Source organism: Silurus aristotelis (genome assembly GCF_946808225.1).
Source record: "Silurus aristotelis genome assembly, chromosome: 19".
In the NCBI taxonomy this organism is placed as follows: domain Eukaryota; kingdom Metazoa; phylum Chordata; class Actinopteri; order Siluriformes; family Siluridae; genus Silurus; species Silurus aristotelis.
In genome coordinates this window covers 11,996,563-12,021,314 of record NC_139592.1, presented here as the reverse complement: position 1 = coordinate 12,021,314, position 24,752 = coordinate 11,996,563, and the positions used below count along the sequence as shown (strand labels likewise).

Below are 24,752 nucleotides of genomic sequence, written 5' to 3'. Positions count from 1 at the left end.
TTATGCTTTTTATGTCTCCTCTGTATATTGGTACATATCATGACTTTTACATGCCAATTCATGAGTGACTCATGCGATATTGAAAATTCCAATTAAATATAAATACAATTACAAGCAAACTATTTCCAAATGACACACACAAAGGAAATTGCTAGAATATGTAGAGTGCCTTGCACAACCTGGATTCAACTAAGATTATATATCATGAATCTACACATAACCTGTAACAGAGCTTTGATGCAGCAATTCACATATATTTAGGCCAGACATTAGTGTTAAGTAAAAAAAAAATAAAAAATACTACATAGATACAGAAATTATAATATTACAATCGATTAAAGGTTAATAAAGTGGAATGACAGGACTGTAGAGTTGAACATGCTAGCTGAAATCATAATTATTACTTAGAAAAAACTCTTTGTGTGCCAGCGGTGAGCAAGTGGAGGGTGAAGCCCGACTGAAACAGAGCGCACTGATTAGTCTCATCAGCTGCAGGTGTTGCTTACCGGTTACTGGTTCCATCCGGCTCCACCCTCCACTCGCTCACCACTGGCACAGTTTGCAATGACTGCTTAAACACGCTTTCAGTATGAATAAACTAACTGCTCACAGTGCTTACTACCCTGTCCTCTACATCTGCTTCTTTCAACCCAACTACCTGCATGCCTTCCCTCACCACATCCATAAACTTCCTTTTTGGCCTTCCTCTTTTCCTCCTGCCTTGCAGCCCCATCCTCAGCATTCTACTACCGATATACCCCATGTCCTTCCTCTGCACTTGTCCAATCCATCTCAATCTCGCCTCCCTCCCTTTGTCTCCAAAACATCCTTCATGCAATGTCCAGCTAATAAAATAATTTCTAATCCTGTCCATCCTCATTACTCCTAATGGAAATCTCAGCATCTTCAGCTCTGCTACCTCCATCTCCACCTCCTGTCTTTTACTCAATGCCACTGTCTCTAAACCATACAACATCGCAGGTCTCTCCACAGTCCTATAAATGTTCCCTTTCACTTATGCAGATACCCTTCTATCCCAAATCACTCCTGCTATTCTTCTCCACTCACTCCACCCTGCCTGCACTCTTTTCTTCACTTCTCCAACACACCCTCCATTACTTTGCACTGTTGACCCCAGGTATCCAAACACCTTCTCCACCTCTTCTCCCTGCAACCGCACCACTCCACTGCCCTCCCTCTCATTCACACACAGGTAAACTCTGTCTTATTCCTACTGACTTTCATTTAACTTCTCTCCAGAGTGTACCTCCATCTCTCCAGGTTCTTCTCAAGCTGCTCCCTACGCTCACGACAAATAACAATATCTTCCATAAACACCACAGTCCATGAAGACTCCTGTCTGACCTCTTCCATCAACCTGTCCATCACCACTGCAAACAGGAAAGGGCTCAGAGCTGATCCTTGATGCATTCCCACTTCCACCTTGAACCAGTTTCTACTGCACACCTCACTGCTGTCACACTGTCCTCATACATGTCCTGCACCACCCTCAAATACATCTCTGACACAACTGACTTCCTCATACAATACAACAACTCCTCTCACGGCACCCTGTCGTACGCTTTCTCTCACATACAGCTCCTCATATGCCTTTTCCTTTGCTTTAGCCACATCCCTCTTCACCTGCTGCCACATTTTCTTGTACACCTGCCTGCTTTTCTCATCACTCTGCCAATCTCATTTCTATTTTACCAACCTTTTTCTCTTTAAGCTTTCCTGCACTTTCTCATTCCACCACCATAATTTTGTCTTCCTTTCTATTTTCAGATGTCACTCTCCTTCACTCTAAACGTCACTCTATGCCCCTCCTTCTTTTTAAAATATATATTTACCACTGCCATTTTTTTACAAAATCTTTCACCATCTGCCCTTTCACATTTCTCTTCTTAATGCCAAAACTACCACCTCTGTTCCCTTCACCAAAATGCCCATTGAAATCTGCCCCAATCACCAATCATTCTTTCCTAGGTACACCTTCTACCACTTCATCTAACTCACTCCAGAATTTTTCCTTCTCCTCCATTACACAACCCACTTGAGGATCATAAGCTGATAACATTTATCATCACCCCTTAAACTTCCAGCTTCATATTCATCACCCTATCAGAATCATCCCTACACTATTTTTCTTTCCATCCACACCATGATAGAACAGTTTAAACCCACCTTTAATGTTCCTGGCCTTACTCCCTTTCCACTTGGTCTCCTGAACACACAACATATTTACCTTTCTTCGCTCCGTCATATCAGTTACATTTACCAGTCATAGTATCAACATTTAAAGTGCCAACCCTAACCTCCACTCTCTTCCACTTCTTTTCCTGCTGTCTATGTAGATGTCTTCCTCCTCTCCTTCTCCTCCTTTGGCCAACAGTAGCCCAATTTCCACCGGTACCCTGTTGGCAAACAATACCTGTGGTGGTCGTTTTGTAACCTGGGCCTCGACTGAGCTGGTATGAAATTCAGGTTTTTGATCTGTATATATGATTTGGCAAATGTTTTACGCTGGATGCCCTTCCTAACGCAACCCTCTGCATTTATCTCTTTAGCTTGGGACCGGTGCACTGGCTTGTGCAACCCTAATGGATGGGTTAAGTCTGGTGACATTGCAAAAAACTTTATTTTCTTATTTTGGAACCAATTCAGTATCTCTTTTGCAGTATTTATTTGATTATTGTCCTGCTAGAAGGTCCACTTGCATCTCATCCTCATCATCCTGGTAGATGGTAACAGATTCATCTCATCAAGATTTTCCTGGTACATTCCACCTGTACCATGATGCTTTCACCTCCAATGTAAAGCCATTTCTTATCAAATCTGCAATTCATTAACCAAATTAGCCCTCTGCTGGTGACTGTTCCTTCTATTGTCACACCAGTGGAGCTTTTCTCGATTTTTCTAGCAGCACCTGGCCACTCAAGGGAGCTTGCTGAACAGGCAATAAAAGCAAATTAGTCTGTCCAATTAGGGCAAGGTTGCATAAGTTCTTGCATAAGCAATTTTAGCATTGGCCCAACCCAATTAGAGTTTGGCAAATCACAAACAACTCACCATACAGGAGATAATTTTTATATTATTTTATTTACTTTACATTTGTAGCAAGCCACACAAATGGACAATAACAAAAAAATACAAAATGGTCTTAACAGCATAACAATTTTGTGACACAGATGACAATGATGCTGCCTCACATTTCAGGAAAACCGGGTCAATCCTAAATCCTTAATTGACTAAGAGAGGGGTAAAGAAGTGAGTGTGTGAGCTAGAACTAGCATCAAATGTTGTAGCATCACTGTTTTAAATGTACCATAAATTAATACTTTTCAAATTTAAAAATTTAAAATAATACTCTAATCAACATGGGCATTGACAAATATGGATGCTTTATGCAAATGTATGATTATATTGGTGAAACCAAACTCAACATAGAGCATGAAGACAAAATATATTTGTAAAAGTTTTAAAGCAATTATGGTGTTTTAAATTATGTAAATCATCAGAACACCAAACAGAACTTTTTCTATGTTTCCACACAGATGCTTTTTAATTGCCGAATGTGTGCCTCATGGTGGACTTTTGGTCTGGGAAATAGGGATATAAGTCTCTGATCTCTGATGGCGGCCATGCTCTATCTTATAATGTGACTCTGCCCATAAAGAAGAAGAATCATGTTTTTTTTGGTGCCTGATTTAATTCGACTTGGCGCATCAGTGAAACAAATGTCTAGAGATTAAAAATAAGTAGTTTTTTATATCTAAGTAAAGATGTGTGTGTCTGTGTATAGAAATATGCATCTCAATAAATTTAAATATAATTAAAAAGTTTATATATTCTAGTAATTCAATACAAAAAGTGATGTATCTATTATATAGATTCATCACACACAGACTGATATATTTCAAGTGTTTATTTTTTTTTTTTCATTTTGATGATTATAGCTAATAAATATCAAGACAATACAAAATTCAGTATCCCAAAAAATTATATAATTAATAATAAAAAAATAAAAGTAAAAAAGATTTTTAACACAGAAATGTTGGACTACTGAAAAGTATGAACATATACAGAACTCTATAATCGGTTAGGTCTTCCGATGCATGAATTACTGCAGTGGCATGTGAGGCAATCGATCTGTGATGCTGCTGGCGTGTTATAGAAATTCCACGTTGCTCTGATAGCGGCCTTCATCTCTTCTACGTTGTTGGGTCTGGTGCCATAATCATCAAAATTTAAATAGTGTGTGTGTGATAAATATACTTATCTATATAATATACGAGTTTCATTTTTTGTACCGAATTACTATAATAAATCAACATTTTAATGATATTAAAATGTTTTGAGATGCACCTGTACATACATATTATATATATTTTATACATACTGTATATGTATTCTTAGTGTAATATATGTATTCTTGATCAACATCTTCTGCACATTTTCTTTGCTAATAGTCTTTATATTTATTCGCTGTACATATATTCACATATTTATCTGCACTTGTCGCTTTGCACAATGTATTGCACAAATCTATCTATCTATCTACAGTGAGGAAAATAAGTATTTGAACACTCTGCTATTTTGCAAGTTCTCCCACTTAAAAATCATGCAGGGGTCTGAAATTGTCATCGTAGGTGCATGTCCACTGTGAGAGACATAATCTAAAAAAAAAATCCAGAAATCACAAAGTATGATTTTTTTTACTATTTATTTGTATGATACAGCTGCAAATAAGTATTTGAACACCTGAGAAAGTCATTGTTAATATTTGTTTGTTTGCAATTACAGAGGTCAAACGTTTCCTGTAGTTTTTCACCAGGTTTGCAGACACTGCAGGAGGGATTTTGGCCCACTCCTCCACACAGATCTTCTCTAGATCAGTCAGGTTTCTGGCCTGTCACTGAGAAACACGGAGTTTGAGCTCCCTCCAAAGATTCTCTATTGGGTTTAGGTCTGGAGACTGGCTAGGCCACACCAGAACCTTGATATTCTTCTTACAGAGCCACTCCCTGGTTATCCTGGCTGTGTGCTTCGGGTCATTGTCATGTTGGAAGACCCAGCCTCGACCCATCTTCAATGCTTTAACTGAGGGAAGGAGGTTGTTCCCCAAAATCTCGCAATACATGGCCCTGGTCATCCTCTCCTTAATACAGTGCAGTCGCCCTGTCCCATGTGCAGAAAAACACCCCCAAAGCATGATGCTACCACCCCCATGCTTCACAGTAGGGATGGTGTTCTTGGGATGGTACTCATCAGTCTTCTTCCTTCAAACACGTTTAGTGGAATTATGACCCAAAAGTTCTATTTTGGTCTCATCTGACCACATGACTTTCTCCCATGACTTCTCTGGATCATCCAAATGGTCATTGGCAAACTTAAGACGTGCCTGGACATGTGCTGGTTTTAACAGGGGAACCTTCCGTGCCATGCATGATTTCAAACCATGACATCTTAGTGTATTACCAACAGTAACCTTGAAACGGTGGTCCCAGCTCTTTTCAGGTCATTGACCAGCTCCTCCCGTGTAGTTCTGGGCTGATTTCTCACTTTCCTTAGAATCATTGAGACCCCACGAGGTGAGATCTTGCATGGAGCCCCAGTCCGAGGGAGATTGACAGTCATGTTTAGCTTCTTCCATTTTCTGATGATTGCTCCAACAGTGGACCTTTTTTCACCAAGCTGCTTGGCAATTTCCCCGTAGCCCTTTCCAGCCTTGTGGAGGTGTACAATTTTGTCTCTAGTGTCTTTGGACAGCTCTTTGGTCTTGGCCATATTAGTAGTTGGATTTTTACTGATTGTATGGGGTGGACAGGTGTCTTTATGCAGCTAACGACCTCAAACAGGTGCATCTAATTTAGGATAATAAATGTAGTGGAGGTGGACATTTTAAAGGCAGACTAACAGGTCTTTGAGGGTCAGAATTCTAGCTGATAGACAGGTGTTCAAATACTTATTTGCAGCTGTATCATACAAATAAATTGTTAAAAAATCATACATTGTGATTTCTGGATTTTTTTTTTTAGATTATGTCTCTCACAGTGGACATGCACCTATGATGACAATTTCAGACCCCTCCATGATTTCTAAGTGGGAGAACTTGCAAAATAGCAGGGTGTTCAAATACTTATTTTCCTCACTGTATCTATCTATCTATCTATCTATCTATCTATCTATCTATCTATCTATCTATCTATCTATCTATCTATCTATCTATCTATCTATCTATCTATCTATCTATCTATTTATCCATCCATCCATCCATCCATCCATCCATCCATCCATCCATCCATCCATCCATCTATTTTTCTGTCTGTCTGTCTGTCTGTCTTCGAAGTGGCTTCAAGAGCTGTTGCAGCTGTTTGTTCCGATCATTCACACAGCCTGTTACAACAGAGAGAGCAAAATACAGATTAACACAACTCATGCCAGTGATATATGAAACACTGAATACTTAGAACTGGGTGAAATACAATAAGATATTTTGTCAGTGAATAATTTTAGATTTAGATTAACACCTCACAAAGCTAAAGGCACAATTACAAGCATGCAACAATTCTTAAACTACTGTTAGATACTATTAGATGTGTAATGACCTAGATGTGTGTTAGTTATTTGGCAGATGCTTCCCAGAGAATCCAAGCTCACGTCTTCCCTGTAGACTGGGCCATCATTCCACATGAGGTCAAAGCCCCCAACCTGCTTCTCACTGCCACTGAGACTAAGAGTAAAAGCACATGTCTGAATGGTTCTGTGTATTATATAAATTATAGTTAATAAAGTTAAAAAGGTGGTTGGTTTAATGTTGTATAACTAGACTTCTCAAACCTTTAGTGTAAAACCAATGAAAAACATGTAATATTTGCAACTAATAATACCACAATACTACCACTACTACATTTTCAATGTTTAAACAGTTTAAATATTATACCAGCCTTCCATGTCCACAACATGCAAAGTGTCCTCCAGCAGTCTGTACTTCAGTTCATAATCCTCTTGACTGCTGGCAGTGAGAGAAGGGGATGCATTCACTTCAATCAGCCACCTGCAAAAAGACAAGCAGAATATTAAAAAAGCTACATGTGGGTGATCTTGCAAAAGTAATTGGTTGAAAAGATAATAAATTGCCATAAAGATGCAGAGGAACCTTCATACAACAATTAGTATTAATACTATGAAAATTCTTAACATTAACATTCTGTAAATGTATTGACCTCACTAAAGGTACAATACAATATGTATTGTGTAAAATGAAAATTCAAAACAGAATGCAATTCTTGAATTTGCAAATCTCCTAAATCCCACATTTTATTTAGAATCAAACATAGAAAAGTTTATACTGAGAAAATGTACCAATTTGTTTTTGCCACAATGTTTACCACTGTGTTTACCACTATGCTTAGCTACAGACAGGCGCTAAAAGCTGCTAGAGCTAAACACCTGAGCAAACTCATAGAAAATAACAAAAACAATCCCAGGTTCCTTTTCAGTACAGTCGCTAAATTAACAACAAATCAGGGATCTGAAAAATGTGTTCCATCACAGTTTAGTAGTGAAGACTTTATGAATTTCTTCACTGAAAAAATAGATAACATTAGAAAAACAATTGTGTCAGTTCAACCTCTGACAGCATCTCCCGACACAATCGTACTTACAACCCCACAACTACACTGTTTTACATGTAAAGGACAGGAAGAGCTGTATGATGCTATTATGAAAGCTAAATCAACAACATGTCAGTTAGATCCAATTCCCACTAAACTACTGAAGGAAGTGTTATATACAGCTGGTGAGCCTCTTCTCAATATTATTAACTCCTCACTATCGTTAGGTCATGTCCCTAAATCCCTCAAGTTAGCAGTTATTAAGCCCCTCATTAAAAAACCTAATCTGGATCCAAACACGCTATCGAATTACAGACCAATTTCAAATCTCCCATTTATGTCTAAGATTTTAGAAAAGATTGTCGCTGCCCAGTTATGTAACCACTTGCAAGAGAACAATATCTTTGAAGAGTTTCAGTCAGGTTTTAGGCCCCATCATAGCACAGAAACTGCTCTAGTTAAAATCACTAATGACCTGTTTTTAGCTTCAGACCAAGGCTACATCTCCCTATTAGTTTTACTAGATCTTAGTGCTGCATTCGACACTATAGATCATGATCTTCTCCTCGATCGCTTACAGAATTCAGGTATTCAGGGACAGGCATTAAGCTGGTTTAAATGCTATCTGTCCAATCGTTACCATTTCGTAGATTTAAATGGAGAGCTATCCAGGATAATGCTAGTAAATTATGGCGTGCCACAAGGGTCAGTTCTAGGACCCCTGCTTTTCACAATATACATGCTTCCATTAGGAAATATTATTAGAAGGCATGGAATTAGCTTCCATTGTTATGCTGATGATACCCAGCTATATATTTCATCCAAACCAGGCGATACAGCTCAATTAGCTCGCATAACTGAGTGTGTTGAAGAAATAAGAGATTGGATGACCCATAACTTTCTGCTATTAAATTCTGATAAAACGGAGATTTTGCTCATCGGCCCAAAAAATAGTACACAGAAGCTCCAGCATCTCAGCCTGCATTTAGACGGTTGTTCTGTAACTACTAGTTCAATGGTAAAAGACCTGGGAGTTATTTTAGACAGCAACTTATCTTTTAAAAATCACATCACTCAAGTTACAAAATCAGCCTTCTTTCACCTTAGAAATATTTCTAAGCTAAGAAATATCTTATCTATATCTGATGCAGAGAAGCTCGTCCATGCGTTTATGACCTCTAGAATAGACTACTGTAATGCATTACTAGGTGGATGTCCTGCATCATTAATAAACAAGCTTCAGTTAGTTCAGAATGCGGCAGCAAGAGTTCCTACTAGGTCAAGAAAACACGATCATATAACCCCAATCTTATCGTCCCTACATTGGCTTCCTATTAAGTTTCGAATAGACTTTAAACTACTGCTACTCACTTATAAAGCACTAAATGGTTTGGCTCCCATGTATCTATCCAGTCTTTTAACACGCTACAATCCGTCACGCTCCCTGAGATCTCAAAACTCTGGGCTTCTAGTAGTTCCTAGAATAGCAAAGTCCACTAAAGGCGGTAGAGCATTTTCACATTTAGCTCCTAAACTCTGGAATAGTCTTCCTGACAGTGTTCGGGGTTCAGATACACTCTCCCAGTTTAAGTGTAGATTAAAAACATATCTTTTTAGCAAAGCCTACACATAACACACATCACACACATCACATCACAACCTTGTGCTCCAGAATATATGATTACATGCACATTATCAACTTGTGCTGTTAATATCATGAACAGCAGCTACGCTAATTCCTCTCCACTGCTTCTCTTTCTCTCCCCATCCCGAGGCATCCTGAGGTTTGGCCAGCTCCAGTCACGTCCCACCTCGTGAAGATTATGGACCTATGGATGATCATGGAGAAGTAGATGCCGAGTGTTTAAAGGCCCTGGCATGGAGAAGCTGATGCTGGATCTATGATGATCACAAATTGTTCTGTATTGTTGAAAGATTTATGACCAAACTCTTGATGTCAACCATATGAGGATGGGTTCCCCTTTGAGTCTGGTTCCTCTCAAGATTTCTTCCTCATATCATCCAAGGGAGTTTTTCCTTGCCACTGTCGCCACGGCTTGCTCATCAGGGACAAACGCACACCATTCACCTTCACTGTTGTTTTCTGTAAAGCTGCTTTGAGACAATGTCTGTTGTGAAAAGCGCTATACAAATAAACTTGACTTGACTTGACTTGTGTAGCTTCCAGTGGAGATAAGTTGCTGGAGTTTTGAGAGCGGATGTTGTCCGATTCTAACACAGAATTATATATGCTTAACAGTCCTGTGTCTTTTCTGTTGTGTTTTCCATTTCATGATGTGCCAAATGTTTTCAAATGGTGAAACGTCTGGACTGTAGACAATTAACCTAATTAGTTCAAAATGTTGAACAATGAGACACACTGGGTAAAAAAAAAAAAACATTCACTTGAGTAAAAGTACAAAAGTATTTGCCTTCAAATGTACTTAAGTATCTAAGGTACTATAATTTATTATGGCTATAATGTTTCTATTATCATTTTTGACTCTTGCTTATGTTTATGTGATGTGATGTAATGTTAGGCTTAGCACAGCAGTCTATTAAAAGAATGGGATACATTTGTCAAACACTGATTGATATCTATAAAAAATTTAATAAGGTCAGGAGTCAAGAGTGTTTTCCTCTATAATTTATTAATAAAAACCACAAAGTGGCAGTCAAAACAACTTTAAAACAGAACACGCTCTACCCTGATTAGTGGCTTGCTGCGTGTTAGAACAGTTTTTATCCATTAATTAATAAAAAGAAACGATTTATTTAGCAAAATGTAACTGAGTGAAAAATAAGATATTTGACTTTAAGTTATTTGAGTTAAAGTAAAAGTCTCCTCAAGCAGAAATACTTCAGTACAGGTACACAAGTACACAAAAAAAACTGCTTATCAATAACACTTAATTTCCAGCATTCTCCTGTTTCAGATTTTCTGCTTTCTGATGTATTTCTGGCATTAAATAAAATTTACCATATTATTTTTTTTAAATAAATATGGTGATATTAAAATATTAAATTGGTAAAAAAAACTTTAAACATTTGTTGTTTTCTATGTTCTACTGTGAATAAAACAGGGCTTAAAGAGATTTGCAAATCATTGCATTCTGTTTTTTACATTATACACAGTGTTACATTATACACAACCTTTTTAGGATTGAAGTTGTAATAGAAGAATAATACTAGAAACTTTCCACAACATGTGCAATAAAATTTCTCAGCATCATCTACTGTATGTACAGTATATCATTTTTTCTTTCATCATATTTTCACAAATTTGAAGCCAGTACTTAAATTTCTAAATGCCAATTTAAAAAAAAAAAAACTGAAATGATAAGCATGAATATGGACTCCAGACAGTAGAAAAGAAAAACCGCTAGAAAATTAAAGTTAAATGTATATAAAAATATGCTAATATAATATAATATAATAAAAAAAAAAGCCTACACTTGCATCCACCTCAACTAAACCATTCCTTATAGATGTGTGGTTTTGGTTCTACCCAATGGCATGTTAATTTATTATAGTGGTTCACTTCAATATGTAAAATATATGTTGTTTATGTTCATGAGTTTTTCATTATAGAATAATGTTATATAAATGCAAGTAATTGTGAAAGGGAGTAGTAATTGAAGTACTCACGGCTTAAGATCCCGGTCCAGCAAAATGTCATATCCGTACAGCTCAAAACAATGCTTGTCATTGATGATGACCTTCTGCACACTCTGTAAGCTGCGAATAAAAATGTTGTCGATGTTCTTAAAAAGAGCCTCCACTGTCTCTCTGCCGTGCTTTGCAGTCAAGTAACGTCGCAACTGTTGCATCTGCCATTTGCAACCCTGTAAACAGACAAAGTCTGATTAATTTAGATTATCCATGGCCAGTAAGGTCCAATAGAACGTATATTCTCCTGCAGTATGTGTAGCCTTTATCTATTTGCAGCACCTGTAACAAATGCAAAGGTGCATGTATAGACTGTATATTTCTATAGTTATAAACATGCTTTCAGGTTTCATATACTTTGTTCCTTTATGGAGCACATGTAACATGACATACTAAGATACATTCATACATGACATAATTCTGTAACATTGCTTACCTTCTCAGGATCATAGTCTGGGGCTGTTTTCTGTATCGCCACATTAGTGAGATGGACATCTGTTTGCAAATTTAAGTTAAAGGTGGCTCATTGATATTTTATATCTATAAATTATGTTTGTATATGTGCAAACTCAGAACACAGAATCAACTCAAAGAAAGGATACAATGATCATCAATACTGCTGAGGGAGAATCTGGTGTTGGAGAATCTGGCAAAGCCATCTCTATACAGCCAAGCCTTGAGTGGAAGATACTATAGAAATATAATATACGAGTTAATGTATGAATTTTCATACTATTTTTATAAATACACACTATAAATACACACACACACACACACACTATATATAAATCAATTTATGCTGTAAATAAATCCTTCTTAACCAAGCACAATTCTAGAAGTTCACTTACTGATGTTACAAGAACGTAGATTCTGAGGTCAAATTTTCTGCCTGTGAATAAATATAACATCTCTAGGTTACGAACGTAACCCTAGTTCCCCGAAAGAAGGTCGAGTTCCTGAAGGGGAACTCTATAGTTATATTTAATATAACTATAAATATATTTAAAACGCTATGACAATGCAATTTAGGTTAAAAAATATAGAAATGTTAACTGACTGACACACCATTTATGAGATAGGGGTTCTCAATGTAACGTTGGGCCACGTGGGTCTCAACCTGAGCTTCATCTTTTTGTTCCTCAGAGCGAATTCTGTCCTTGATTAAAAGAACAAAATTATTAATTTATTAATGCTGAATGAATGAACTTCCCTTGTTGCATGTCCCTAATAATTTTTCTTATGTACACAAACTGTATATGTTTTTGTGTGCATGGGTGTGTGTGTGTGTGTGTGTGTGTGTGTGTGTGTGTGTGTGTGTGATTCATACTTTTCTCCATTCAATGATATCTTTTAGTTTTCGAAAAAGAAATATCCCCTTCCCCTGTGAGCGAGCCACCTGTATAGGATGATACAAGCTATTTTAACTTTTCACAAAAATTTACACCTTATCTAATTAGTTAAAAAATAGTATTTAATGTTTCGGCTGTGAATGACATTCACTCAGTTTACCATGATAGTCAATTTCTTTCAGAATGCTTTCCCCAGTCAATGTAAAATAACATGTATCTTGGTGTAGAAATGCAAGGCGTTGTTGGTACTTACAGGCTTCATAATCCAGATGTTTCCTGGACTTCTTTTAAACTCCTCAACAAAAAGGTGGTAATCATTAGGTAATTCAAAAGTACGTGGAAAAAAGTCACATTTAGCTGCCTCAATTTGTCCAGCTTCACGCTCAACTGTTTTTCTATAACGCTTTAAATTCTTCACCATCAGGTTCTTGCGTGTCAGCTGCAAAAAAAGAAATAAAAACACTACTATTAGCTTCAACAAAAGCATTTTCAGTCTTAAACATCCATTCTATTTCAATGAACAAAGATAATCAGTTGTTATTACTAGCATTGCTGCTCATGCTAACCTCATAGTGGTTTCGGAAGTGACAGATTCGAACATGCTCCTCCATGTACGCGCGGTCAAAGTTCTCTCTGAGCCACCCCACCTCACACCAGTTGAAGTCCCATTCTCCATCCCTATATAGTTGAGAAAAAAATGAAGTGCTTCAGTGGAGATTAAAGGCATATGATTTAGATGGCACAGTGTAGCATTCTCAGTGGTTTGGCCTCAAAGTACAGGTTCACACCACTACTTTGTAAGACTCACTCTTTAACCTCAACCCAGCCTGGTCTTTGGCGAAGAACATTCAGGATTGTGTTGGTCAGGCTACATCTGAAGCGCACACAACTCCTCAAGTCTCTGTGATGGGAAGCCAAAGTTTAATAAAGTGTTCACACACACACACACACACACACACACACACACACACACACACACACACACACACACACACACACACAGAGACAACATGAACAACCTAAACATCCAAGTGGATCCTGTGGAAGGTTAAACTCAAAACCATAAAGGATGATTTGGACTGTAATTAATATAAACAGTTTGCTACAATGGTTTAGGTCTACTGTAATGAACATTTTTGCATTTTTGCATTTAAGGTTTCTGCAATATATCATCTCAGGGAGTTTTACTATTAGGGACTAATAGATCATGCTAAAATCTCTGGTCACATTCTATTTATTTTTGTAAAACTGCTTTGGGACAATGTCATTGTTAAAATTGCTATTTAAATAAAATTGAATTAAAATAGACAAAGCTTCAGTTACAAGCAAAATGTCCCAAAACCTTTATTCTATCAGCATCATGTCAGCATTTCCCAAAACACACTGACTCAGGTTAGAATTCACACATCAGGAGTTTGTGGAACAATACCGTGTTTTCTACCTGCAGCCAAATTTGTGGTATCTTGTCGTCATCTTAAAGACAAATGACGCAAGCTTTATTTTAGTGCACTAGTTTTGCTTTTCTGTGCTTCACAGCAAGAACCGACTCTGTTCTTTCTGTGTTCACATGGATTTCTTCTTACTGCCAAGGCAGACCCATCCAGGGTGTATTCTTTCCTCCAGGCCTGTGTTCACAGGATGACTTGCATATCCCACACAAATCTGTTCCCATTTTTGTATGATGCACATTTTTTTTTTATATGATCCTTGCGATACCTTACATATTTCTGATTTGGCAGTATTGTGATGTGACAATCTGAGCCCAAACTTTAAACAAATAGATAGAAAGAATAGATAGACAGAAATAATATAATGCTTTCCAGTCTGTAAGCATAAACACACTCACCCTTCTCTTCTCTTCTGGTAAGTGGAAACACCCCTGTACCCTACTGCCTGCAGACAATGACACGTTTGCTTTAGTAACTTTGAAGATAAACATTTAGTTGGAGAAAAATCTAATAAACCTAATAAAAATACCATGTAAGTGTGTAAAATGAATCCTAATTAACTAACTTACTTTGTTTTTCCACATATGGCTTGGTTTGTTTCGAAGCTTCTACCAAATGTCTGCGCCACCTTGCTTTAATGGCAGGCGTTCCGTTGTCACAGCAACAACAAACGACAAGCAATCCGGGGGTGTGACGAAACAAATAGCCACGCCCATTATCGTGTAATAAGCACTGTATGGGGCGGAGTAATGAGCACTGAGTCTGAGCCGAGGATGAATCGGATCTTCATCTCTGCTGTGAATATTTCTAAAAACAAAAAACAAACAAAAATAAATAAATAAATAATAATAATAATAATAATAATAATAATAAAATATTAATATTAATAATAATAATAAAAAATATATATATATATTTCTCATACCCCTGATATTATAATTTTTTTTTTTTGGACTTGAGCCGAATATGGGATCATGATACCGAGATGCTGAAGTCATTAAGCGGAAGTCGGCGCCTGTATAACAAACAAACAAGCAAATAATACGAAAAGTAGTTCTCCTACTTTATTTACAGAATAAAGTAATTATGTTTTCTGAGAATGTGCTGTATATTTGTATCTTGAAAACGTCTTTAACATGACGCCTAGTAGACACGCCTTCTCGCAGCAGCCGCCTTTAATAAACAAACAAACAAACAAATAAATAAATAAACGATTTCAGAATTAGAATTATTTTATATCTTCTACTGTATTCACAGATTATTCGTTTTTATTTCTAATCCTGCACTTCATCTTTGCGCTTATAGTATCTATCTATTGATTTGGATGCTATGCCATAAATAAGAATATTTGCATTTTAAAACAATATTTGGTATAAATCATCATTTATTTTCAGCCCATTTAGATTTTTTGGGTCTTCATAGGAAAACGTTTGGGTACCTCTGATTTACATGAATGAATTTACATGTGTGCACTCACCACTACCACTAGATGGAGACAAAATCTTTAGTTTATAACTGTTGTAGAGGGGGCATGATGCAGGCTTTACTGGATATTAATTATAAATTAAAAAAATAATTCTAAATCAAAATCTACGAAAGGACCACTGCTAATTAGATATTTGTCAAGACAATTATTGCAGCAGTGATATATATATATAATTGCATATTCAGGCTTTTTTATTTTTTATTTAAAATGTTTTATGTTTCCCCACATGTAACGTACAATATATAAAAAAAGAACTGAGAGCAATTGCAAAACTATTCAGATCTTTTCCTCAGTATTTTGTTGATGATCTTCAGGCAGTGATTAAGATGGTTACATTTTGGCACAACAAGTTTTCTCCAATTCCCATTGCAGATCCTGCAAAGTCTACTGTCTTTCTGAGACCATAAAGAACAATGAAGATTTGTCCCAAAGCCACTTCTGCATGTTGGCTGTGTTTCAATTCACTTTCATGTGAACCTTTTCTTAAGCTTTGTACTTTTATCCATTTTTATCTCTGCTCTTGAAAGACATCCCCACAGCATGAAGCTTCACCACAGGAATGAAATTATTCAGCTCATGAGCAGCCCCCTTAAATTAATTTCACCATGTTAACTTTTTTCTATACAAGGTACAGAAACATCACAAGGATGCTCAAAAAATGTCAATTCATTTCCAATTCAGTTCTAATTTCCTTACATAGAATATTTATGTAAATGTTCATATTTTTATATTTAATTTAATGCAGCCTGTTAAACTGTTTATACGTTTTTGGAAAGAAAATTAGGAATGTTAGAAATATGTGTTAATTTCCAGTTAACAATACAATATTTAAGGTCTATTAATATTTTGTTCAAATGGAAGAGTTTCATATATAACTGACTGTCATTCTCAAGCAGTGTAAAAAAAACAAAAAACAAACAAAAAAACAATTCCCCCACAAATACATTTTCATGATTGAAAGGTGGAGAAGTTTTATTGAACAAAAACGACATTAAAGTTTCTTGAAAAACTCAATTATGCACTTTGAAAGTGTGTTTAGTATTCTCTTTAGATTTTTCATGTAAAAAAAAAAAATCTGGAAATTCTGGGGCTCACATTTTCCTGGAACACTTCAGCGCACTTGAAATAATGACAGTCTATTACATGTTCCAGGGCTCAAATTACAGGTTCAGGTCCTGTCCATTTAAGAATGGACAGCCATCAGAATTTTCTTCTGCTGAAAAAAAGGTCAACTAAACCATGGGAGAGCAGGTCAGTCAAAAAGACATTTCAGATGCAATGGGGTCTCTAAACTGAAAGATCTCCAAAGGCTTCACTGTCTGCCTCTGGCATTTTATTAAAATAAAACATTTAATATGAAATATGTAGAATAGTAGTGCAGTATATTAAATATATCATTTCATATACTTTTTATACTATATTTCATATATCATTTACCTGAAAAAATCTTCACATTTTCACAGAAAACATGTCATTCTTGATTGTGAATGTACAGCACCGAACCTCCAGCACCGAAAGTCCAACTGGAGCGTTTGATTCACCAAGAGCTTGACATGTGATATTTAACCGTATGCTTACAAACATAGTAGTGAACCAGAAAGTCTTACAAAATAGGAAAAAGTTTTTGTTTAACTCAAATTAAAACGTAAACATTTTTCACTCCAGTCACTAAAAGCCAAGTAACACTCATGCCTTAAAAATTAATCATTTGGCTTAACCCTTAAAACCTATGAAGATTGAAACTCACACAATTAAGATTTGTAATAGTTATACCTTTTGGTGATTTAGATATGTAGACACTTTGGTTCAATCTCTTTGATAAACATGCTCAAATTATTTATGGGATTTCCTTCTTCCTACTTACTACAAGACAGTGTCTGTGTAGAAAGAAAATGTGATAGCAGAAAACTGAAGAAAATTGAAAAACAATGGCATATGGCAGGGCCCTAATACAGCTTTTTTAAGCAGATGAAAATAACGTACATACCATAAGTTGTGTGGGAACACCACCCTGTCCACCACTGGACCTTTCCAATTACATACAGTATCTTTGCTTTCTGAGGTTATTTTGTTTCTAAGAGTGCCACAACTCACCAGCTTACTCTGGAATTGTAACATTAAATAAACATGGAGACCAAACTATCATAAGTTTTAAGAAACTTTAAGCCAGTACACTTTTAAGTCTAGTGGTGGGGTTGTTCCGAAGTCTGACTGCTTGTGGAAAGAAGCTGTTCCCAAGTCTAGATGTTATGGTCTGAATACTTATTCTCTCTTCAGATTGGTAATATTGAAATCAGCAGTAGGATGGTTGAGATAGGCCCCTCCAGATGGTATATATATCCTCTGAGGCAGGAAGGCTCAACTGATTTTCACCATCAGTTGGTGAAGCAGTTGAAGACTACAATGTCAAAGACACATCTGTGCAATTCATGGAGGATGGAGGGGTCATGCTGCCTCTTCAGCCTTTTAAGAAAATAAAGGTGCTGTTGGGCATTCTTTACTAAGGAATTAGTGTTCAGTGATGCTGTCGGACCATGGGAGATGTAAAGACCAAGGGATGTTAAGTTCAGCATTGTTTTAACTACTGTACTATTGATCAATATCAGGCAATGAGGAGCTTTGGTAAATATGAAGTCGACAATCATCGTTTTTGTCCGTTGACATTCAGGGAGAGATTAATGTTTTGAATCATGTCATTTATTGCAGTGTATTTAAATGCCACTATTAAAGACCTGTAAAAATGTGCATTTAATGCTACAGTATGTTTTGCTACAGTATGTAAAGCATAGAACTAAAGTAGCAGTTTGTAGCAAATGCCATTATTTGTGTGTGTGTGACTGACATCTTGTTTTGTACCTATGTTTCTAGTCATATTAAACAGGTGTAGACAGTACTTCTGATTTTAACAGGGTTACCAGCAAAAACTCCACTTCCCAAAACACATCATGGCCTCCACACATGAAACCACACACTGCAATATCCCCATTGCACACCACAGGCTTTCAGATTGTTTTTAAGATCACCAGTCTGGTTCATTACTATCAAAAAGTAACTGAAGCACGAATTGCAAAAAAAAGTTAATGTTGCCTATGATACAAACATATCAGAACACACAGCGTATGCTGCAGAACAACATATGGTGCAGAATTGTCACAGTGCTCATGTTGACCCCTGTCTTTTGTTACAATGGGCATGTAGTTAGCAGAACTGGACCATAGACCAAATAAAGAAGATGGCCTGGTTTGATAAATCGTGTTTTCTTTTACATTTGAAAGGCTGTGTGCTTGTGTTTATCTGGGAAATAGACGGCACCAGTATGCACAATTGCAAGAAGGTAAAGACTTATGCAATAGCATGCAGATGGTTTCAATGTTATGGCCAATCAGTTTGAATATAGGATTGCAGCAAAGACTCCTTGGCGAGTAACACTTAGTGTGCCTTTACCTGGATTTATAAGTCTATGTGATGTTTAGATATTCTGTTTTTGCATCTTGCCCAGTGTTTTTTTTTTATGTTTTTTTTCGGCTAATTTCCTGACTTCTTGTCTGTTTCTGTTTTTGGCTTTTGCTTCATGACTTCAACTCATGTACTCTCCTGGGCAAAAGAAAAACAGCCCAATAGCTCACAATGGTAAAATTTTGATGGCTTTTAATGGTCTTAACAGCAAATATTTGGAAAGGAAATTAGCAAGAATTGTACAAACACCATAACGCTCTCTTCCACTGCGCTATTTATCTTGGTTCCGGTTATGAGCTTGTTATCAGGTTTTTGATGGGCTGCATTCAGTGCGGCATATATAAAAATTATATATAATAAAACATCCCTGAAGATATTTTTGGAAGATTTGTACACCAAGATATGGTAGTATTTTGTGTGTTAATTTAACATCAAACATTTGAACCATTACTATGAATTTTGCATGCAAAATCACACAGAAATGTAATTGTACACAGGAAAAGCAGGGTAGAGTGTTTGGGGCTGGATAGGGGAAGTATATTTTATTACAATTAGAACTAACAACAGGTTATTTTGTATGAGAACATCTCGGTTCCCTGTATTCAGTCTATATTTAGTTCACTATTCAGTAATATCCATTGCATTCTGGACACAAAAGGCATCTGCCATATTTACTTGCTGGACATTATAGACTCCTAAAACTACATTACTTCAAGAAAAATGTTGTATTTACAAATGACGATGATGTGTAAAAACTTGTACATTGAGATATATTTACATGTATTAAGTTTTCACTTGATCTGAAATACACTTAAAATCTATCAAATCAGTGATATCCAAACACATGCACAAACATGGAACATTATTTTTGTATTACCATTTTAAAATATTATAAAAGTTCTGTTTAATAAATTTTTTTCATTATGCATGAATAGATTTAGAGTGTATTAACAGACATTTGGACACCAGTGAAATTATTAGAGAAACATAGTTCACTTTATTTTTTATTAATTTAATTTCAGATCAGATATTCAAAAAACATCTGATTTAGTATTTTGGAGCCACACATATTTTGAAAAGAAAAAAAAAAATAAGACAAAATGTCGAGGGGTGAACCCCTGGGGGTTAGATGGCAGAGGCCATAAGCTGAGGAAGGCTCTTAAAAATATTTTTATGGGACAATGCACTGACTCCCTTTATCAGTTCAAGAAAATTACAAATGTAAGCTTTGCATAATGATGCTTTACTGTACTTAGAAACAACTAAAATTCCTATTAAATTGTTGGAAATAGAAATTAATAAAAAAAATGCAGCAACAGTTTGCACAGATATATTCTGTAAACAAAGTGTGTTTTGTGTTGGCATATACAGTATATTTTGTTTCAAAACAAGCAGTCTGTATTGGCAAACAAATAATATAACCTCCCAATAATTTCATTATTATGCAGCATCAGTATTTAAAACAGATGTATAACATAGCAAAGCAAACCGACAAAACTGCATCTGCCACAAACAAAAATACAAGGACTTGTTAATAAGTCATTTGGTTTTAAACTAGTTTTAAACTCCTACCTCACCTGAAATTACAACATGCTATAAGACAATGTTAAGAGACACTGAAAATGTATAACACAATCCACATTCTCTCTCTTTTTGTCACTGGTTTCACAGCTGCTGGTTTTACACCTGGAGTTGGCCAAAGCATCAATAATTATTCACATTTAGAACCAAGCCAAGTCCTCACTTTCCCTCTGACACTTGTCTAAGGCAGCACAAAGTGGTCTTTGCAAGAAGGACACATCCCATGTTTTAACATGCATCTATTTCTCATGTCAAAAACAAATAGATAATACACATAACTAATTTCAATTCAACATCATTTTGGGAACATACAATACACTGATTCTAACGGTACAGCACACATGACCACATCAAGGCCATAACTGCAATATACACTCTTCTTCTTCTTCTTCTTCTTCTTCTTCTTCTTCTTCTTCTTATTTTGGCTGCTCCGCTTAGGGGTCGCCACAGTGAATCATCCGTCACAATACCCCCTGTCATCTGCCTCTTTCAAACCAACTACCTGCAAGTTTTCCCTCACTACATCCATAAACCTCCTCCTTCTTGGTCTTCCTCTTTTCCTCCTTCCTGGTGGCTCCATCCTCAGCATTCTCCTACTGCAATAGACACTTCTTCTTCTTCTTCTTCTTCTTTCGGCTGCTCCCATTAGGGGTCACCACAGCGGATCATCCGTCTCCATACCACCCTGTCCTCTACATCTGCCTCTTTCACACCAACTACCTGCATGTCTTCCCTCACCACATCCATGAACCTCCTCCTTGGCCTTCCTCTTTTCCTCCTACCTGGTGGCTCCATCTTCAGCATTTTTATACCAATATAATTCATGTCCCTTCTCTGCACATGTCCAAACCATCTCAATCTCGCCTCCCTCACCTTGTCATCAAAACATCCTACATGTGCTGTGCTTCTTATAAACTCATTTCTAATCTTGTCCATCCTCGTCACTCCCAACGAAAACCTTAACATCTTCAGCTCTGCTACCTCCAGCTCCACCTCCTGTCTTTTACTCAATGCCACTGTCTCTAATCCATACAACATCGCAGGTCTCACCACAGTCCTATAAACTTTCCCTTTCATTCTTGCAGATACCCTACTATCACAAATCACTCCTGTCACTCTTCTCCACCCACTCCACCCTGCCTGCACTCTTTTCTTTACTTCTCTAACACACTCTCCATTACTTTGCACTGTTGACCCCAGGTACCTGAACTCCTCCACCTTCTCCACCTCTTCTACCTGCAACCGCATCACTCCACTGCCCTCCCTCTCATTCACACACATGTACTCTGTCTTACTCCTACTGACTTTCATTCCCCTTCTCTCAAGCGCATATCTCCACCTCTCCAGGCTCTTCTCAACCTGCTCTCTACTCTCACCACAAATCACAATATCATCTGCAAACATCATAGTCCAGGGAGACTCCTGTCTGACCTCGTCCGTCAACCTGTCCATCACCACTGCAAACAGGAAAGGGCTCAGGGCCGATCCTTGATGCAGTCCAACCTTCACCCTGAACCAGTCTGTCGTACCTACTGCACACTTCACTGCCGTCACACTGTCCTCATACATGTCCTGCACCACCCTCACATACTTCTCTGACACACCTGACTTCCTCATACAATACCACAACTCCTCTCTCGGCACCCTGTCGTACGCTTTCTCTAAATCCACAAATACACAATGCAGCTCCTTCTGTCCTTCTCTATACTTCTCCATCAACATCCTCAAAGCAAATAAGGCATCCGTGGTGCTCTTCCTCGGCATGAAACCATACTGTTGCTCACAGATGGTCACCTCTTCTCTCAGCCTGGCTTCCACTACTCTTTCCCATAACTTCATGGTGTGACTGATCAACTTAATTCCCCTGTAGTTACTGCAGGTCTGCACATCTCCCTTATGCTTAAAGATCGGTACCAGCACACTCCTTCTCCATTCCTCAGGCATCCTCTCCCCTTCCAGAATCCTGTTAAACAATCTGGTTAAAAACTCCACTGCCATCTCTCCTAAACATCTCCACGCTTCTACCGGTATGTCATCTGGTCCAACCGACTTTCCATTCTTCATCCTCTTAATCGCTGCTCTCACTTCCTCCTTACTAATCCTATCTACATCCTGCTTCACCAACTCCACATCCTCCAACCTTCTCTCTCTCTGATTTTCCTCATTCATCAGCTGCTCAAAATACTCCCTCCATCTTCTCAACACACTCTCCTCATTAGTCAACACATTTCCCTCTCCATCCTTTATTGCTCTAACTTGCAGTACATCCTTCCCAGCTCGGTCCCTCTGCCTGGCCAATCGGTATAAATCCTTTTCTCCTTCCTTAGTGTCCAACCTCTTATACAACTCCTCATATGCCTTTTCCTTGGCTTTCGCCACATCCCTTTTTACCTGCTGCCGCATCTCCTTGTACTCCTGCCTACTTTTCTCATCACTCTGTCGATCCCACTTCTGTTTTGCCAACCTCTTTCCCCTAATGCTCTCCTGCACTTCCTCATTCCACCATAATGTCTCCTTGTCTTGCTTTCTATTTCCAGATGTCACACTAAGTACTTTTCTAGCTGCCTCCCTCATCACTCCTGCAGTAGTTGCCCATTTATCCGGCACCTCTTCACCACCACCAAGCCCCTGTCTGACCTCTTCCCTGAACCTCACACTACACTCTTCCTCCTTCAGTTTCCACCATCTTATTCTTCTTTCAAACCTTACTTTCCTCCTCTTCTTCTTTGCCTCCAAAACCATCCTACAGACCACCATCCAATGCTGTCTAGCTACACTGTCCCCTGCCAACACCTTACAGTCTCCAATCTCCTTCAGGTTGCATCTCCTACATAAAACATAGTCCACCTGTGTGCACCTTCCTCCACTCTTATATGTCACCCTATGATCCTCCTTCTTTTTTAAATAAGTATTCACCACTGCCATTTCCATCCTTTTAGCAAAATCTGCCACCATCTGCCCTTCCACATTCCTCTCCTTAAACCTACCTATCACCCCCCCATTAGCTCTGTTCCCTTCACCTACATGGCCATTGAAATCTGCCCCAATCACCAATCTTTCATTCTTAGGTACACCTTCTACCACTTCATCCAACTCACTCCAGAATTTTTCCTTCTCCTCCATCTCACAACCCACTTGTGGAGCATAAGCGCTGATGACATTTATCATTGCCCCTTCAACTCCCAGCTTCATGATCATCAGAAACTCTCTTTACCTCCACTACACTTTTACCGTACTCTTCCTTCAGAATCACCCCTACACCATTTCTCTTTCCATCCACACCATGATAAAACAGTTTAAACCCACCTCCAATGTTCCTGGCCTTACTCCCTTTCCACTTGGTCTCCTGAACACACAGCATATCTACCTTTCTCCTCTCCATCATATCAGCTACCTCTCTCCCTTTACCCGTCATAGTACCAACATTTAAAGTACCAACCCGAACCTCTACTCTCCTACACTGCTCCTTTTCCTGCCGTCTCTGTAGACGTCTTCCTCCTCTCCTTCTCCTCCTTCGGCCAACAGTAGCCAAATTTCCACCGGTACCCTGTCGGCTAACGATACCTGTGGCGGTCGTTGTTAACCCGGGCCTCGACCGATCCGGTATGAAATTCTTATTTGTGATCCGCATATTTGATTTGGCACATGTTTTACGCTGGATGCCCTTCCTAACGCAACCCTCCCCATTTACCCGGGCTTGGGACCGGCACTAAGAGTGCACTGGCTTGTGCCCCCCTAATGGCTGGGTTAATAGACTGCAATAGACACTGAAAGTGACAAATCCTTATGGTCAAATTGCTTCCCCTCCATATTTTATATTCTTAAAACTGCTCTTCTGAACTGTGTTATGTTGTTAGGATTAAGAAGTTGGTTTTGGCATGGTCTTTCTCAGTTCTAACTGCACTCCAACTCTGTACTTAACTGCCTTTTTAATCTTTTAATGCTTTAAGTGATTAGCTGCTATATCTTTGGCTTATTGTTCATAACAGGAGATGGAAAAGAAAATAGGAAACATTTGAGAGCGTGTGTGAGTAACTCTGTGGCTAAAGATGGGATCATTTTATTGTGCGGTTGGATCCGGTTTTGATTCTGTCTGTCTGATTGACTGACAAACAGAAACTAGCGCCTGTCCAAAGCTCCCCCT

The 24,752-nt window shown here is 37.9% G+C and overlaps 1 protein-coding gene across 1 annotated transcript; it reads right to left on the bottom strand.

Moving 5' to 3' along the window:
• Nucleotides 1-6,221: 6,221 nt before the first annotated feature.
• On the bottom strand, nucleotides 6,222-14,743 carry ttll9 (tubulin tyrosine ligase-like family, member 9). Its single transcript, XM_083570212.1, has 14 exons — nucleotides 14,655-14,743; nucleotides 14,484-14,530; nucleotides 13,446-13,538; nucleotides 13,204-13,315; nucleotides 12,891-13,076; nucleotides 12,616-12,684; nucleotides 12,354-12,444; nucleotides 12,137-12,177; nucleotides 11,891-11,978; nucleotides 11,725-11,783; nucleotides 11,268-11,464; nucleotides 6,947-7,060; nucleotides 6,612-6,736; nucleotides 6,222-6,399 (listed from the first exon to the last, which is right to left on the bottom strand). Exons 1-14 carry the CDS (start codon nucleotides 14,667-14,669, stop codon nucleotides 6,317-6,319), a joined length of 1,320 nt encoding a protein of 439 aa, XP_083426338.1. The 5' UTR covers nucleotides 14,670-14,743; the 3' UTR covers nucleotides 6,222-6,316.
• Between the last annotated feature and the right edge of the window lie 10,009 nt (nucleotides 14,744-24,752).